We start from the raw sequence: 17,771 nt of genomic DNA on the forward strand, positions 1-17,771 counted from the left end.
TTATCTGAGGTTTAACCCTTTCCTCCTCAGATCTTGCGTTTCTCAGCCGAGTCGGACCTCAGCAGCTGGCAGGAGCAGACGTTGGGTAACTACATAGTGGAGAAGGGCCAGAACCACCCAGGCCTGAGGGACGAGATCCTGGCCCAGTTGGCTCACCATACCTGGGATCTGCAGCAGAAACAGAAGAGTCTGAGGGGCTGGCTACTAATGGCCTGCTGCCTCAGTGCCTTCACCCCCTCACCAACCCTGGACAAGCACCTGCTCAAGTATGTGCTCGGTTTTGGCTAGCGTCCCAGCGTGCGGTGGCTAGTTCATGCTAGCACTGGTGGACCCGGCGCGGATTCAGCCAAGTGTCACTGGGACCGTTCAGGTGCTGCTGCGGTTGCTTTTATGACTGGAGTGTTCCAGGCTGCGTGTCGGGAGGGAGGGGGAGGGACAGAGGGAAGGGGGAGGGGCTATCCCTTTGAAAGGGAGTCCTTCTCTCTGGGTTGGAAATCTTAAAAGGCTGTTTTCCCGCCTGACTGACTGAATTCGGAGTATTTTGCGTGCAGGTACGTGTCGGACCACGGCCCAGGGGAGTTCCGCTCGCTGTGCCAACACAAACTGCTGACCTCTCTGCAGCTGCCAGCTCCCGCTGCCCGCCTCTACCCACCCACCCAGCTGGAATGGACCGCCAGCCAGAGGAAGGGCACCATGCTGCTGGAGGTGCACACATTCAACGGTGAGCCTGACTTGGGTAGGGGTCTCGTGAAAGGCGGCGTACCCTCCTGACCAGCCTTTGGTGTTCTGGCAGATGAGAAGCTGACGAGCGAAGTGGAGTCGTGGAGCACAGGAGAGCAGCTGGCCTCGTGGCTCCTTCATTCACGGTGCAGCGTCTTCGTAGCCTTTGATTTGGTGGTGTTTGAGCATATTCTGTATTTCTCCTGCCACCTGTGGAGGTTTTCACTCCCCTGCTTGTCGGTGCCTTGTAGGGGCGTGTCGGAGGCGGGGCAGGGCTGGTCGGTGTCTCTCCTGACCGATGAAGGCTGGTCAGACCTGGCCGGCTCAGACTTTGTCATGGATCTCCTTGCTGGGGCTGAGGCTGAAGTAATGCATTCAACAACAAACTCTGAATACGTGTTCAACCACCGAGGAGACAGGTGGCGCTTGGTGCAGGGTCAGGGCCGTTGTTTTACATCCAGCACGTTGAAGTATTCTCTATTTCTCTCACTCCTCAGGGGTCCAGTTAAGGATTCGGATGACTTCATCCCGCCGGCACCTCCTGTGCAAGCGCCCCGACTACCTCCTCTTGAGGGACACGCCTGGCGAGGAGATTATCCACCAGAAGGCAGGTGTTGCTCCTGACTGCCGGAACAATGTTCTGTCCTCAAAATGCCCGGTTCCGTCTTCGTGCTGTTCTAACCTCCTACTTGTGCAGGCCGTGGTCAACAGATAGAGTCCTACGTCGATGGCTTGTTTGACACCGTGCTGGACCGGGGACCTCCGGTCAGTGAGGACATAATGAGGACGCCCAGTGGTCTTTATTTATATACAAGTACCTACTCTGTGTGTTTGTGTGTAGGACATGGAGAGGGTAGCTATGCTAAACCGCAGCATGAGAGGAGGAGGAGGGATTGGACCCATGATGTCTGGCATGTATGGAGCTGGTGGGTAAACTGAGCACGCCAGGCGGTGGATCCATCACAGCCGCTTCATTGAATAATGTGTCCTCTGAAAGACATTTGGTACAAAATGTTACATTTTCTCACGGCACCACTCTATGGAAGCAGATTCCGTCCCAGCATGGCAAACGGTGCCGCGTCCAGCCAGTACTGTCCAGCGATGCGTCTCTGCAGAGACACACATGCTTGACTTAAATAAAAAAATAAATGGTTATTTAACAGCATGTTAAGGAGTAGTTACATTTATTGTACATTAAATTACATTACATTTAGTTACATTTTTACTGTGTTACGGTTTACATTTGGCCTTTGGAGGGCAAACATAATGCTAATGTGGCCCTTGGAGAAAATGAGTTTGGCCCCCCTGCTCTAGAGCATGACTTCACCCCTTCCTAAAGCTTTTACGCAGCACTCTATTTAAACTAGAGCGAAGTACCAACTGTAATAATGTCTCTCCTCCTGTCCTTCAGGGATGCCGATGACCATGCCGAGCTTCGCTATGGGTAAGCGAGAGGCTTGTTGTGTCTCCTGCTGGAGACTTGTCTCCCATGCAGACACGCTGAAGCCCTTTAGACGTCTGATCTTTATGTACCTGTGCTGTCTCTTAGGGACACCATCAATGCCCAGCTATGGTGCCACGCCCATGATGCCAACGATGCCAGGTGAGCCTCCTACAGCACAGAACGTTGTGTAAAGCCTCTTAAAAAGCATGTCATCAGTGGAGGAGTGTGTGTGTGAATGGCTGGCTTGCTTTGGGCGAGAGGCCGGGTACACCTCGGACATGTCGCCAATGCTTCGCGGGGCCATGCATAGACGGACAGCCGTTCACGCACACACGACGGACAAGTTGTCGTAATCAGTTTGTGGAGGAAACCGAGGACCTGCAGAGAACCCACGCGAACAGGGAGAACATACAAACTCCACACAGACGGGATTCGAACCCGGTACCTTCTTGCTGTGGGGCGACAGCGCTAACCACCACGCCATTTTTACATTACAATGTAGTTCTTAATAGTTTAAAAAGGGGTGTCAAACTCTGGCCCGCGGGCCAAATTTGGCCCGCAGTGTAATTATATTTGGCCCGCGAGGCAATATAAAATTATTATTAGAGCTCCTATAATGCCATTTATTTTATTTGACGTTATTTATATACACTGTTGTTTTATATATATTGTGGCAACTTTATTTTTCTTTTGATTTGGCCTTATACATTGTTTACCTATTTATTGTGCATTTCAATGTGCAAAAAACAAATGTTTGCAGCGTGCACGGGTGGGGTGGGGGCCCCAGGGATTTCTTGCTTGGAGTCCCAAGTGACCCTAGCAATGCCACTGTATATATTAACACATATTTTGTATAATATAACACATGGAATTACAGCAATAAACACATCTAAAATCAGTTTTGTTTGTTTTCGTGGTAAATTCATATTTGAGCAGTCATGTGACATGGGACATTACATGTGACAGTCATGTGACATGGGACATGCCAGGGGTCAAACATAAAAATGTTACCACCCCCTGGCACAAATGGGTGATTCTTGCGAAACCAGACTAACAAGGTGGCATGAAGCATTTTGATTACAAAACTTAATGCTATCAAAATAATAAGGATATCATTATAGACATCTCCTAATGTACTAATGTACTATGTTTAAGTAGCTACCCAACTTTTTAGTTCTCATTACCAAAACTTGACGTTTTGAAGTTAAAAAAAAAGTTAATGATTCTATTTATTATTATTATATACCCAATTATGGTCTAAACATAAACAGCTAAGAATAGTTTAGCTAGCACATCATGTACTAACTGCGTTACATTCATTGTCACTCATCCACCGCATCACCATTATCATCCACCGCAACACCATTCTCATCCACCGCATCACCATTATCATCCACCGCAACACCATTCTCATCCACCGCATCACCATTATCATCCACCGCAACACCATTCTCATCCACCGCAACACCATTCTCATCCACCGCAACACCATTCTCATCCACCGCAACACCATCATCATTCACCGCAACACCATCATCATCCACCGCAACACCATCATCATCCACCGCAACATCATTATCATCCACCGCAACACCATAATCATCCACCGCAACACCATTATCATCCACCGCAACACCATCATCATCCACCGCAACACCATCCTCATCCACCGCAACACCATCATCATCCACCGCAACACCATCATCATTCACCGCAACACCATTATCATCCACCGCAACACCATTATCATCCACCGCAACACCATTCTCATCCACCGCAACACCATTCTCATCCACTGCAACACCATTCTCATCCAACGCAACACCATTCTCATCCACCGCAACACCATCATCATCCACCGCAACACCATCCTCATCCACCGCAACACCATCATCATCCACCGCAACACCATCATCATCCACCGCAACACCATCATCATTCACCGCAACACCATTATCATCCACCGCAACACCATCATCATTCACCGCAACACCATTATCATCCACCGCAACACCATCATCATCCACCGCAACACCATTCTCATCCACCGCAACAGTTGAGGGTCTGTTGCGGTGGAGAGATACAATGTTTCGGTAATGAGAAACAGACCAATAAAGGAGGGAATGCGCTATAACTCTTGCTCATTCTATTCAACAATCTATTTCTATCTTTCTGTGTCAATCTTTTTCATGAAATGTTATACTCAAGTATGGTATTTTGTTGCAGGCAAGCATCAAGTGAAAAGAAAAGGGCGTCAGCGAAAGAGAGGTTTAAAGCATAGGGCTTTAAAGAATCTGCCAGACAGAATAGTGTTGTATGGGACCAGTATCCCAAATGCTGAATGTCTGTATGATCAACTGAAGAACAATTGATCAGTGACTCTGTTTAAAGTGTCAGAAGAGGAGATAAACACCAGCAGTGAATTGATTCCCCCCAATCTAAAAACTGGGATGCTGAATATTCATCAGGTGACATCCTCCGAGCCAGGAGTCATCAACACACGGGAGGTGTCTTGCTTTTGTGGGGTTTATGAAATAAACATTCATTTAAAAATGGTATGTGTTTAAATGTGTCAAATATGGTTGGGTATCAGACCCATTGTCCAAAGTAAATATAATTCTCATTTCTGAAATATTGATCCTCATTACCGCAACCTGGTCTTGTTTTACAAATTAAGTAATAATTATATTATCATATTTTGTTTTAAAATATACAGACAAGTTATACAACACTAGTTATTTAGTGACTGATACATACAAAAAATGTATGCTATCTTTTACAAAAGTGATTAAATAAACACAATTGTAAATCCTCACAAATGTTTCGGTAATGAGAATTAATAGGAAATTACATTAAATTAAAACATTTTAAAATGTATCTCTCCAGAGTTATATATAGGTTTTAGCATGAGTAATAAGAGTCTACCGTAACAATGGCCAAAAATAAACACATAGGCAATATTTTTTTTTTAATTCTGAAAATATTATTTTTAGTTAGTTCACCCCATAATCTTCTATGTACAAAAATAAAAATATTCAAGGCCACGTTAAAAATTCTTATGCTTGACACCTTCTAAATCTTGATTTCATGAGAATCACCCAAATGTGAAGCTCCGCCCAGGATGCAGGTATCTGGCTTGGGTTCATTAGGTTAGATCAGTGTGCTGCAGACTGAGCAGTAATTAACGCTTTCTTGATGCACTTTTTCTTGCTACTCCAAGGCTTGAATGGTTGCTTCATTCATTGTTATTTTATTTTCAATGTTATTAGCCTGTGGAAAAGTTTATTTTCATATTTACCTCAGAAGGCTGCAAAAAGAAACAAAAAACACGCAATTTCTATTTAAAATGCCATTTTTTTATTTGAAATTCGATTTTGCGTGTCTTCATGATTAAATGACAAAAGCGTTGCTTGTTCCAGACTCAATGTTAAAGCAAAACTTGTTTGGGTCTATATTAGAGGTTAATTTATTCAACGTTGGCCCGTGGCTTTGATTAATTTTAAATTCTGGCCCCCTGTGTATTTGAGCTTGACACCCCTGGTTTAAAGGGTGGCTTGTTCTAACCTCAGCTCCTCCATGGTCACCGCCCTCCTTTCTCCTCTTAACCAATCAGTTCAATACACTTTGTTGAGGATGACCTTGTAGCTGACCTTGTAGCTGACCTTTATCTCTGTGGATGTCTGCTGTAGCTCCTAACGGGGGAGTAACGGTCTCTGTTGAGGGACACGCTGCAGCCCAGGCTGCTCGAACCTTTCCCTCTGTTCCACTGCCCGTATCTTTACATGCGTTGTTTGCCTTAACAGCCATGATGATGCCCCAGATGCCCCTGGCAGACCCCGCTGTAGCTGACCCCATGCAGATGGCAGCAACACAGCAGGCGCTTATCAACCAGCAAGCCGTTCTCATGGTAAGGACAGGCTCGCAGAGCGTCTTTCATTCGGCTGCCCCCCCCACTCCTCCTACCCCCCCTGCTCCTCCTCCCTAGGCCCAGCAGATGACCATGCAGGCGATGAACCTGTCCCAGCAGCAGACACAGGAGCAGCAGAGGAAGAAGGAGGAAGAGAGGCAGCACCGCCGCCGCTCCCAGCGAGGGTCTAGAGAACGCTCCTATTCCCCCTCCCTCCGATCCTCCTCGCCCCCACCTGCCCGGTCCAGAACACCTGCCCCTAAACGCACCCCCAGCCACAGGCAGCATGAGCCAGAGGTAGATAGACTAACACCGACCACGGCGAGCGAGTACCGAGTTACATGTCACCGAAAACGCACAAATTCACATCCAGCCAAGAAAAAGAAAAGCCGAGTATTACTGCAGTATTGTGTGTAGAACCGGCTCAAACTAAAACACATTCGGCTTCAGGAACACACAGAGCAGTTTAAGTTCCTTAAATCTGAACGTGTGTCCATTCATGTCCTCCACAGCCAGAACGAGAAGTGGACGAGGCCGATCCAGATGACCGGCACGCTTTCAGCGAGAACAAGGCCTACTTCCAGAAGTTCGGTGAGCGGCGCTGACAGGAAGCCATGAGAGCGTTCTACTCTCGAGCCGTCGCTCCACATCCAAAGGAACGCACTCGTCCACCCGTTTCCTGTGCCTTGTTCATTCTATTCCACCACTTCTTTACACGTTTGTAATATTTGTGTTTTTAAAGTGGCCTCTATATCTGTATTCACATAAAATGGCTTTTATGCTTCAATCTGCGCTAATAATAATTATAATGATGATAATTATAATTATCCTATTCCTGGTCCTGTTTCCTGATTCGTCACCCCCTCTCTCCCCCCCCCGGCTGTCCTCCAGGCCATCGACCAGCCCCCTCCAGCCCCCCCACACAGCGGCAGCAACGTTCCCCACAGCTGCCTCCTACAGCCCCCCCACTGACGGCCCCTAAGCCTGTCGGTGAGTCGATCAGTTCAAGCTGCTCAATAGTACTCTGTGAATCGGGTTTGTGATATGGTTTCTGTCTCTCCTGTGACACAGTGAGGCCCCCTGACACCCCTCCTGCCAGAGAGGTAGACCCTCCTACAGCCCCCCCACTGACGGCCCCTAAGCCTGTCGGTGAGTCGATCAGTTCAAGCTGCTCAATAGTAGTCTGTGAATCGGGTTTGTGATATGGTTTCTGTCTCTCCTGTGACACAGTGAGGCCCCCTGACACCCCTCCTGCCAGAGAGGTAGACCCTCCTACAGCCCCCCCACTGACGGCCCCTAAGCCTGTCGGTGAGTCGATCAGTTCAAGCTGCTCAATAGTACTCTGTGAATCGGGTTTGTGATATGGTTTCTGTCTCTCCTGTGACACAGTGAGGCCCCCTGACACCCCTCCTGCCAGAGAGGTAGACCCTCCTAAAGCCACCCCCACCCCGGCCGAGCCCAAGCCTGAGCCCACCTCCAACATCCGGGAAATCATCAAGCAGTTCAACAGCCGGCCCCACCCAGAGCCCAAACCCTTTGAGCCTGTCAGGTCAGTCCCTGGGGAGACACCCACCCATCCATCCATCCATCCAACCACCCATCCATCCAACCATCCATCCACCCACCCATCCATCCACCCATACATCCACCCACTCATCCATCCAACCACCCATCCAACCACCCATCCATCCACCCATCCATCCATCCATCCATCCATCCAACCACCCATCCACCCATCCACCCACCCATCCATCCATCCACCCACCCATCCATCCATCCATCCATCCATCCATCCACCCACCCATCCACCCATCCATCCATCCATCCACCCACCCATCCACCCATCCATCCATCCATCCACCCACCCATCCACCCACCCACCCATCCAACCACCCATCCAACCACCCATCCATCCACCCACCCATCCATCCATCCATCCAACCACCCATCCACCCACCCATCCATCCATCCATCCATCCATCCAACCACCCATCCACCCATCCACCCACCCATCCATCCATCCATCCATCCACCCATCCATCCATCCATCCACCCATCCATCCATCATCCACCCACTCATCCACCCACCCATCCATCCACCCATCCACCCACCCATCCATCCATCATCCACCCACTCATCCACCCACTCATCCATCCATCATCCTTCCTTACGACCTCAGACAGACTCACTCAATTGGACTATTTGGACCAGTTCACTTAAGTGAGTAGGAGAACATAGAAACTCCGCGCAGCAGGAATGGAACCCGGAACCTTCTTGCTGTAAGGCGACGGCGCTGCCACAACGCTTGATCTATCTCTGTGATCTGTCCTGAACAGAACTCCTGTAAGACACTTCACAAAGAAGACTGACCCCAAAGAGGAAGCTCTGGCCAAACTCAAGAACAAAGCGGTGCCACGAGAGAAGGTCACGACCTTTCACCTGCAATGACAAAGAATAAAAGCTTTAAACTCATTGGTTCAAATCATCTATCCTCGCTGTTCATACAGAAAGAGTATCCTGCACCGCCTCCTCCAAAGAGACCCTCCCCACAGTCATCCCCTCCCTCCACCAGGGGCCCCCGCAGCATCTCAAACAGCATGAAGCAGAAACAGCGCTCCCTGGCGGACCTGTTCGCCTTCCAGCCGTCTCTGCCTGCTCCTCCTGACTCCCCTCCTCCTCCTCCACACGCAGCATCCATCCTTCAGAACATCCCCGACCCCCCGCCCATGGCTGCCCCGTCCCTCGGTGGGTGTGGTTTGCACGACGTTTGTCTGTGGTGTTCCTGATTAGTCCTTCCTCAAGACAGAAAGATGCCAACAAACTGACGCAATCAGTTAATGACCAACAATCAGCGGGGTGCAGATCCATTTCCTGTTTACAACCCGTGAGAAAGAACCTCCTGGGATGTAATAACAGCTTTATAATATTTATTTATAACAGCTTTATTATATTTATTTATAACAGCTTTATAATATTTATTTATAACAGCTTTATTATATTTATTTATAACAGCTTTATAATATTTATTTATAACAGCTTTATTATATTTATTTATAACAGCTTTATAATATTTATTTATAATAACCGCTTTATTATATTTATTTATAACAGCTTTATTATATTTATAACAGCTTTATTATATATATTTATAATAACAGCTTTATTATATTTATTTATAACAGCTTTATGATATTTATTTATAATAACAGCTTTATTATATTTATTTATAACAGCTTTATTATATTTATTTATAACAGCTTTATAATATTTATTTATAACAGCTTTATTATATTTATTTATAACAGCTTTATAATATTTATTTATAACAGCTTTATTATATTTATTTATAACAGCTTTATAATATTTATTTATAATAACCGCTTTATTATATTTATTTATAACAGCTTTATTATATATATTTATAATAACAGCTTTATTATATTTATTTATAACAGCTTTATGATATTTATTTATAATAACAGCTTTATTATATTTATAACGATAGTTGCACCGCGTGGGAAGCGTTAGCATTAATAGCTTGTAGCCAACCTGACGTGATTCGCATCAGTCAGCGACTCTCTGCTGTCGTTTGTATCGTATCGTTCTCACAGATCTGATGCCAGACGAGGAGAACACTCGCTCCAAGTTCTACCGCTTCTCTGCCAGCGTTTACTTCTCTTACTCCAACGCACCGGGGAAACTGTTCCTGAGGAAAGAGGTATGACACACACACACACACACACACACACACACACACACACGACATTTGGAAAGTGTGTGTGAGATAATTCAAACTATAATCATGACTGTGAATCCAACTCCTATTCACACACGTCTAAATACCGTATTTTCCGGATTATAAGTCGCGGTTTTTTTCATAGTTTGGTCGGGGGTGCGACTTATAAATCGGAGCGACTTATATATGCTTTTTTTACAAAATCTGTGAGCGCAGAGACAGTAGCCTACACATTTCTATAACAGGTGTTACAGGGAACTCTGTGACCCGTCAGAATCTGTCGCGGTTTCTGGAGGTTCAGAGTTATCTGTCACACCTGTTATCTAAAAACATCAATTAGAAGGGCTGATTGAAAATGGCGCCGAAAAGAAAGTCATATTCCGCGGCTTACAAGCTTCAGATAGTGAAATATGGAGCCGAAAACGGCAATCGAGCAGCAGAAAGAAAGTTTGGAGTGAGCGAAAAACTTGTAAGGGACTGGCGAAAAGCGGAGGTTACGCTTACTGAAATGAAGAAAACAAAGAAAGCTAATCGCGGGCGACAAGCTAGGTGGCCACAGTTGGAGGAACGAGTTCACGCATGGGTGCTTGAACAACGTGCTGCTGGGAGAGGTTTGTCAACGGTGCAGTTGCGTCTCCACGCCCAGGTGGTTGCCAAGGAGGTGAATATAAACGGCTTTGCGGGAGGACCTTCTTGGTGTTACCGCTTCATGCAGCGCAAACGCCTCTCTATCAGAGCTAGGACGACACTGTCCCAAAAACTGCCAGCGGACTTCCAAGCCAAGGTTGACAGTTTCCGCGCATTCATTGAAAAGCATGTAAGTGATCACAACGTGACACTGGATCATATTATTAACATGGACGAGGTCCCCCTCACTTTTGACATCCCCATGGGCCGAAGTGTTGCAGAGAAAGGGCAAAAAAGTGTGAATATCGTTACAACTGGTCATGAGAGATCACACTTCACAGTGGTGCTGGCATGTTGTGGAGACGGATCAAAACTGCCACCGATGGTCATTTTCAAACGAAAAACCATGCCAAAAATCCAATCCTCCTCAGTTGAAGTCGCCGTGAACGAGAAAGGGTGGATTGATCAAGAAATGATGAACTTGTGGCTTACAAAGTGCTACAATAAGCGACCGGATGGCTTCTTTAGAGCACGCAAAGCTCTGCTTGTGATGGATAGCATGAGAGCGCACATCACACCACAGTTAAAAAATAAATTAAAAGTTTTCAACTCCATACCTGCCATCATCCCTGGAGGCTTAACCAAAATACTCCAGCCACTTGATATCTCCGTGAATAGGAGCTTTAAGTCAGTTTTGCATAACCTGTGGGAGCAGTGGATGACGGATGGAGAGCACAGCTTCACGGCAACCGGGAGAATGCGCCATGCAACTTTCCTGGAAGTCATTGAATGGATCGACAAAGCATGGGCTTCAGTGACAACCGTAACCATCCTGTCGGGATTCAGAAAGGCTGGAATAATTGGAACTGCAACTGACGACGAGTCTGATGTAAGCGACGTAGAAGAGGAAGCGGCGTCTTGTCTACCTGCCGAGTTGGGGGAGTTGTTCAAAAGTGACACCGAGGATGAAGATTTCCTTGGATTTCGTGATTCGGAGTAAAACCTGATATTTTGGTAAACTTGTTAGCATGTTCTTTGTGCTATATGTTGTTTGGTGTTGGATTTTATCAAATAAATTTTCCCCAAAAATGCGACTTATCCTCCAGTGCGACCTATATATGTTTTTTTCTTCTCAATTATGCATTTTTTGGCTGGTGCGACCTACAATCCGGAGCGACGTATAATCCAAAAAATACGGTATGTTGAAGTGAATCAGAGGATGTGAGGAATGTCTGCACTTTGCCTCGTGTGCTACTCTTGTAGCGCTGCTGGAGGTCATTCATTGGTGCAATTTGGTCATGTGATACGCTCAATATTAATCCCATATATTCAACTATATGGTGACCATGAAGCTAAAAGCCGTTCATCAGGTGTTTCTGTGCAGGTGTTTTACCCCAGAGAGGTGTTCAGCCGGCCCTACGTCCTCAACCTGCTGTGTGAACAGGTGAGCACGCCGACGTCAGGCTGGGCCTGATACGTCCTCGCTCACTGACTGATCCCTTTGGGCTGATCCACGGCACCCCGTCTTCGTCTCTGCTGCGGTGTAGAAGTAACACACATGAAGCTCTTTGTGTGACGTTCTGTAGATCATGAGGGACACCTACTCTGAGAGCTGCGTGAGGATCAACAGAGACGAAAGGAGGAAGATGAAGGACCTGCTGGGTGAGAGATCCCCAAGACGCCACACGCTAACGCAAATGTTCTTAAGTGGTTGGACGTGAGTGTCTGTGAATTTGTTTCATTATGATTGTTTGATCTCTGCAGCAAATTTCAATGTGGGAACAACGATAAGCTCCGTCCAGAATGACGGCATGAAGAAGAGGATCGTCATTGCTGCTCGGGATAACTGGGAAAACTACTTCACGCGGCTGTTCCCTGTGAAGGTGAGCCTGACGTGTGGAATGGTTTATAAGGCTGCTTTATCTACCAAGCACCTCTGATAAAGAAAAGCAGTCAATAATAACAATCTGAAATAAAATAAAACGGAATGACATGTAATTTAATACTCCACATATTAAATAAAAGAGCAGCAGAGCAGCCGTCTTTCACTTGTTCATAAATGTTATTCGCTGTTCAACCAGGACCCTGTTAAAGAACGACGTGGGTTGAGATCAGGAGTTCATTCAGGGGTACCAATATAAGACCAAGTCTGCTGAGGTTTCATGTAAGACGTGAGAAAATAGTTTAAATTAAAATCGTTAATGTCACAGGACATGAACAGAAGTAACTAAAACATCAAAAACTCAGGATGAGACAGACTGATTGATGTCCAGAAGGCTCAACCCCATAAATCTAGAGAATGAAACAGCGTGGAAGCTCCACTCGCCATGAACGCAATGCTTGGATTTGTTGCAGTGGGACATCGGAGACACTCAGATTTTGGGCGTTTCTCATCGAAGCATTCGTCTCTTGAAGGTGGTCGGTGCGTCAGGCATCAACCCCAAACACCTCCACCTGCTCAGGAGCTACAGGTAGACTCCACCCACCCAGCCATGCACCCACCCACCCACCCATCCATCCACCCATCCATCCATCCATCCATCCACCCATCCATCCATGCACCCACCCATCCACCAACCCATCCACTCATCCATCCACTCATCCATCCATCCATCCATCCACCCACCCATCCATCCACCCATCCATCCATCCATCCATCCACCCACCCATCCTCCCCCCCTCCCCTAGACTCTGGGAGGGGGGAGGATAGAGGATAGAGGTCGTCTAGGGGCCCTAGACGACCTCTATCCTCTCGTCTGCAGCCGTTTCTCCACCTTGTGGGTCAGGGTGTTTCTGGATTCTATCCCAGCTGACTCCGTTTCAGCCTCACTCGTGTTGTCAGCTTCAGTTTCCTGCACAGGAAGTTGACTCGTGCTTGCATGCAGTTTTGCAGAGTTGCTGTCGGTTGAACTTCGGGGTGCAGACAGAGTCGTGTTGGAGCTCAACAGTGAGAACTGGGTGCTGCAGTCTTCCAGAGCTCCTCAGATTGCCGCAATGATCCAACTTTTCCTTCAGCAGCTCATCAAGGTACCTCTCCTGGTTCCTTAGCTCCATATCTGCCGAGGCAGCAAACATTTTACCCAGCATGCTACTTTATTCTCTCAATTCAATATGTGGCTTCTTTCCTCCATGGTGAGTGGTGGTGGTGGTGTTTCAGGACCCAGTATATTGGACATGGGCACCTCAGGGGCAAAGCAGGGTTCAGTTGCCCCTCTGCCCCAGTCTGTGGATCCTCCTGTGCACGTTTAGACCATTTAACGCCTTTTTGTTCTCCCGTGGCCCAGTTTTAGTCCACCTGTCACCCACCTGGACACTTTCCTCTCTGCTTTCCAGGACTCAGGCCACGTTATTGCCCTGAAGAGTTTTGTGACAGATGATAAAAGTTTGCTCAGCTTCAGCAAAGGTGACATCATCAAACTGGAGCCAATGGAAGGACTCCAGACAGGTGAGCTCATTTTTAATTGCCAGATATTTATATATTTTCTATAGACTTGCATGTTGTTGTTCATATTTTTATAGAAATACATTCTTGATGTTACTTCCCAAAGTTCTGTATCTCAATGTCTCACATTTCCCCTGTAAATTCTGGTTTGCTTACAAGCGTCTTGTCAGTCCCAAGCGCAGACGTATGACAGTCCAACAAACATTAGCATATTAAGCACCGCCTACTTGAACAGATTGTATGTACAGAAAAATACTTATTTTCCTGTAATTGTTATATCCTCCTGAGACCCAGGCCGTTAGCATGTCCTCTGTATTGGACATTTGTCCATTCAGAGGACACATGTCAAACGGGCTGGGTCTCAGAAGGATATAACTCGCTTTGTTTTTAGAACATAATTTATTCCCTACTTTTTTCAGTATTAACTTCCAACTACAGAGACGTCATACTAATTAGCATTATCATTTTGCTGTTGAAATTGACGGGATCATCGTACCTTTCCTTAAAGGTTTAAAGTGTTCCGTACATTTTGACTATGAATTTGAGTTTTTTCACTTGTAAATTCAGCAGAAATGAAGTTTGAAACGAGTGCATATGATTATCCCTGATGGTTAATCTGTCTTTTAACGACACGTTCTGTAGGCTGGCTTTTTGGCACCACGGGGGGGCGCTCTGGTCTTTTCCCAGAGGACGCCACCCAGCCCTCTGCGGCCCCCGACTACCACCGTCTCCACATTGGTCAAAGAGATGACAGGAGGAGAAGCATGAAAGCTGTCAAACCTACTGGACCATCCAAGGACCGGCCTGCAGGTTCCATCAGCGCCCGCGTGGACGGCTCTGATCCTGAAAGGCTCCAGGCCTCAGGACCAGGGTTATTATAGTTAACGAAAACTAACGAAAAAACGAAAACTAGAATTGAAAAAACATTTTCGTTAACTAAAACTAATAAAAATTAAAGACACTAATCTCTTCGTTTTCGTTTTTATCGATTTTGAAATTGATTTATTTTTGCTCGGAGTTACGCGTGCTGGCGGCTCCGTCCGGCTGTTCCCGTCACTGCTCGTTGAGAATCGGGTTGGTGACGTCACTAGCGACGGAAGCCGGCAGGAAGCGCAGAGCGCTCCAGCCCCATGTGGGATGTGTTTATTACGACGGAGGGAAACAAGAAAGCTAACTGCGATTAGCCCCCCCCGTAACAGAAGCAGCCCCCCGGCTAGCAGTTAGCACCGCGAAGGAGACAACAATAAGGGACTGCTTTTAACCTGCACCGACTGGAGCCCCTCCCCCCACACACACTGGGGGGGCATGGCTCGCTGCATTAATGAGACATGAGAAGAAGATGAGCTGCTTGGAGCCAAGCCCAAAGTGAGGAGCCCCCTGATGGAGCCCCTGATGGAGCCCCCTGATGGAGCCCCCCCGATGGAGCCCCCCTCAGCCAGGAGGCCCTGGAGATGGTCTGGATGAACCGTGGATTGGATTAGAGACGGACGACGAGGACACTGAACACGTTGGTGAGTGGTTCTAGTCCCAAATACATTAGTCTTGTTGACCTTTTATGCTGATATAAAATGTAACAATAATCAGTGTTGTAAACTTTAATTGATATTAAAACCCCATAAAGTCCCAAAAGGAGAGGAAATAAATTATTTATTTTACTCATTCTGATCCAAAACATAAAATACCAATCACAAATGTTGGAGCCTCCATCTGCTAAAACCTGAAATGTATAATTGTCACACTGAAATCATCGTTATTGTCATGTCATGATTTCATATCTAATATTGGGCTTCATTATAAATATACAATATTAAATGGGTTATCCTGGGGAAACTAGTTTAGGGTGCTAACAGTGTAAGAAATTAAACATCATGAAACAAGTACCGTTATTATCCCTGCTGTAAAAACAAGGGTTATTACAAAGTCCTAATTCATCAATAATTATTAAACTGTACTATTCTTTGTGTGTTTTACATTTGTTTGTTCTTTTTGCTCAGAGCTTGACCTGCCAGATGGAGAAACCAACAAGTTCCAGCTGAAGGGTGCTCTCACCCTTCAGCTCACCCTGAACGCTGCCTGAAGAACCCAAATACTGACTCGCTGATATCAAGAGCAAGAAAGCTCGTCCACGCTGAGAGGAAATCATCAGCGGCAAATGAAGTATTAAGTCTGAGATTGTAGCACGTTAGCAGCTATGCTGCGGACTGTTACGGTTGGTTGTTTAAAATTACTGAATAAATGTTTTATATGTTATCTTTTGTTGAGTTGTATTATTTTATTATATTTTAATCCTGCATCTGACAAATAACTGAAAGTATAAAAAACTAAAACTAATAAAAACTAAATTAAACTAATAAGAACAAAACTAAAACTAATAAAAACTAAATTAAACTAATAAAAACTAAATTAAACTAATAAAAACAAAACTAAAACTAATAAAAACTAACAAATCCACTCTAAAAACTAACTAAAACTAACTGAATTAGAGAAAACAAATTCAAAACTAACTAAAACTAAACTATAATTAAAAATCCAAAACTATTATAACCCTGCTCAGGACCCAGATCAGTCCAGGCCTCAGCACCCGGATCAGTCCAGGGCTCGCTCCAGGATCTGGACACTCACTCACCCTTGGCTGAGTTTGCCATGAAGTACTTTAGGTAAGATAGAAGAGTAGCATCTGCTATTATGTTGAGCTGGTTTTGGTTCCCATAATGCATCAGGGCTAATTGTGTGTTGTCATTATGTATAATGAAGAGCCGGGTTCACAAGTCTGCCAGAAGGTGGAAGGGAATTATCAGAGGCAGTTCGACACACAAAGGTGAGACGTCCAGTCGCTCTAACATCACAGTTTGTGTTTGTTGAAACTGACCCGTGTGTCTAAAACTCTAATCTAATCAACTGGTGGGTTAGTTAGGGTTGGGTTGGGTTAGGGTTAGGTTAGGGTTAGGTAAGGGTTACCTTACAGGACTGAATTGCCTTGTGTACATGTGTGTTTGATGTGTTCTATGCTCTGTGTGTTTGATACGTTCTATGCTCTGTGTGTTTGATGTGTCCTATGCTCTGTGTGTTTGATGTGTTCTACGCTCTGTGTGTTTGATTCGTTCTATGCTCTGTGTGTTTGATACGTTCTATGCTCTGTGTGTTTGATGTGTTCTATGCTCTGTGTGTTTGATTCGTTCTATGCTCTGTGTGTTTGATTCGTTCTGTGGTCTGTGTATTTGATGTGTTCTATGCTCTGTGTGTTTGATGTGTTCTATGCTCTGTGTGTTTGATACGTTCTATGCTCTGTGTGTTTGATGTGTTCTACGCTCTGTGTGTTTGATTCGTTCTATGCTCTGTGTGTTTGATACGTTCTATGCTTTGTGTGTTTGATGTGTTCTACGCTCTGTGTGTTTGATGTGTTCTACGTTCTGTGTGTCTGATGTGTTCTATGCTCTGTGTGTTTGATACGTTCTATGGTCTGTGTATTTGATGTGTTCTACGCTCTGTAAGTAAATACCTGAGTACTTGTTGCTGTATTTTATCATCCAGGTCCCCATTCAAGAGTCCCTCATTCTCTACAATGATCCTGAAATCAATGACCTGTCGGTCCAGTGCTTCGCCAGTGAGTACAGCTACACAAACTGTAGTACCCACCAGAACCACTGTCCCTGAGGTCCGTCATCTTCCCATCCACCTGTCCCTCCAGACCTGATGCAGTTCACAGGTGACATCCCAGCGCAGAACAAAGACGCCCAGTTGGACTGTGTTCGGCGCGTCTTACTGGTCAGGGCTCTCACATAATCTTTCTACTGGGATGTCTGTATTACTTTTCCACGTATTTTACTGCTGCTGATTTTAAAGAAACATTTCTCTGCTCTCTTAAGTTAGGAAAAGAAAAGGAGCTTCTGAGAG

General features: G+C 45.8%; 1 protein-coding gene across 1 annotated transcript in view; it reads left to right on the plus strand.

Annotated features, from left to right (window-relative positions):
- Positions 1-17,771, plus strand: part of LOC137910489 (unconventional myosin-XVB-like) — a 40,829-nt gene that overhangs the window by 17,580 nt on the left and 5,478 nt on the right. Inside the window, 30 exon segments of the mRNA XM_068754928.1 lie at positions 31-266; positions 552-721; positions 794-866; positions 972-1,139; positions 1,218-1,327; positions 1,418-1,485; positions 1,562-1,646; positions 2,132-2,164; positions 2,270-2,323; positions 5,968-6,071; positions 6,150-6,368; positions 6,584-6,662; positions 6,963-7,061; positions 7,143-7,220; positions 7,302-7,379; positions 7,461-7,620; positions 8,409-8,481; positions 8,610-8,817; positions 9,684-9,790; positions 11,820-11,879; positions 12,022-12,097; positions 12,200-12,318; positions 12,791-12,906; positions 13,321-13,462; positions 13,769-13,880; positions 14,520-14,748; positions 16,632-16,695; positions 17,409-17,481; positions 17,566-17,642; positions 17,744-17,771. The exon segment at positions 17,744-17,771 is cut by the window's right edge and continues 49 nt beyond it. Coding sequence (XP_068611029.1) covers positions 31-266; positions 552-721; positions 794-866; positions 972-1,139; positions 1,218-1,327; positions 1,418-1,485; positions 1,562-1,646; positions 2,132-2,164; positions 2,270-2,323; positions 5,968-6,071; positions 6,150-6,368; positions 6,584-6,662; positions 6,963-7,061; positions 7,143-7,220; positions 7,302-7,379; positions 7,461-7,620; positions 8,409-8,481; positions 8,610-8,817; positions 9,684-9,790; positions 11,820-11,879; positions 12,022-12,097; positions 12,200-12,318; positions 12,791-12,906; positions 13,321-13,462; positions 13,769-13,880; positions 14,520-14,748; positions 16,632-16,695; positions 17,409-17,481; positions 17,566-17,642; positions 17,744-17,771 — 3,298 coding nt within the window.

Source organism: Brachionichthys hirsutus, chromosome 21 (genome assembly GCF_040956055.1).
Source record: "Brachionichthys hirsutus isolate HB-005 chromosome 21, CSIRO-AGI_Bhir_v1, whole genome shotgun sequence".
In the NCBI taxonomy this organism is placed as follows: domain Eukaryota; kingdom Metazoa; phylum Chordata; class Actinopteri; order Lophiiformes; family Brachionichthyidae; genus Brachionichthys; species Brachionichthys hirsutus.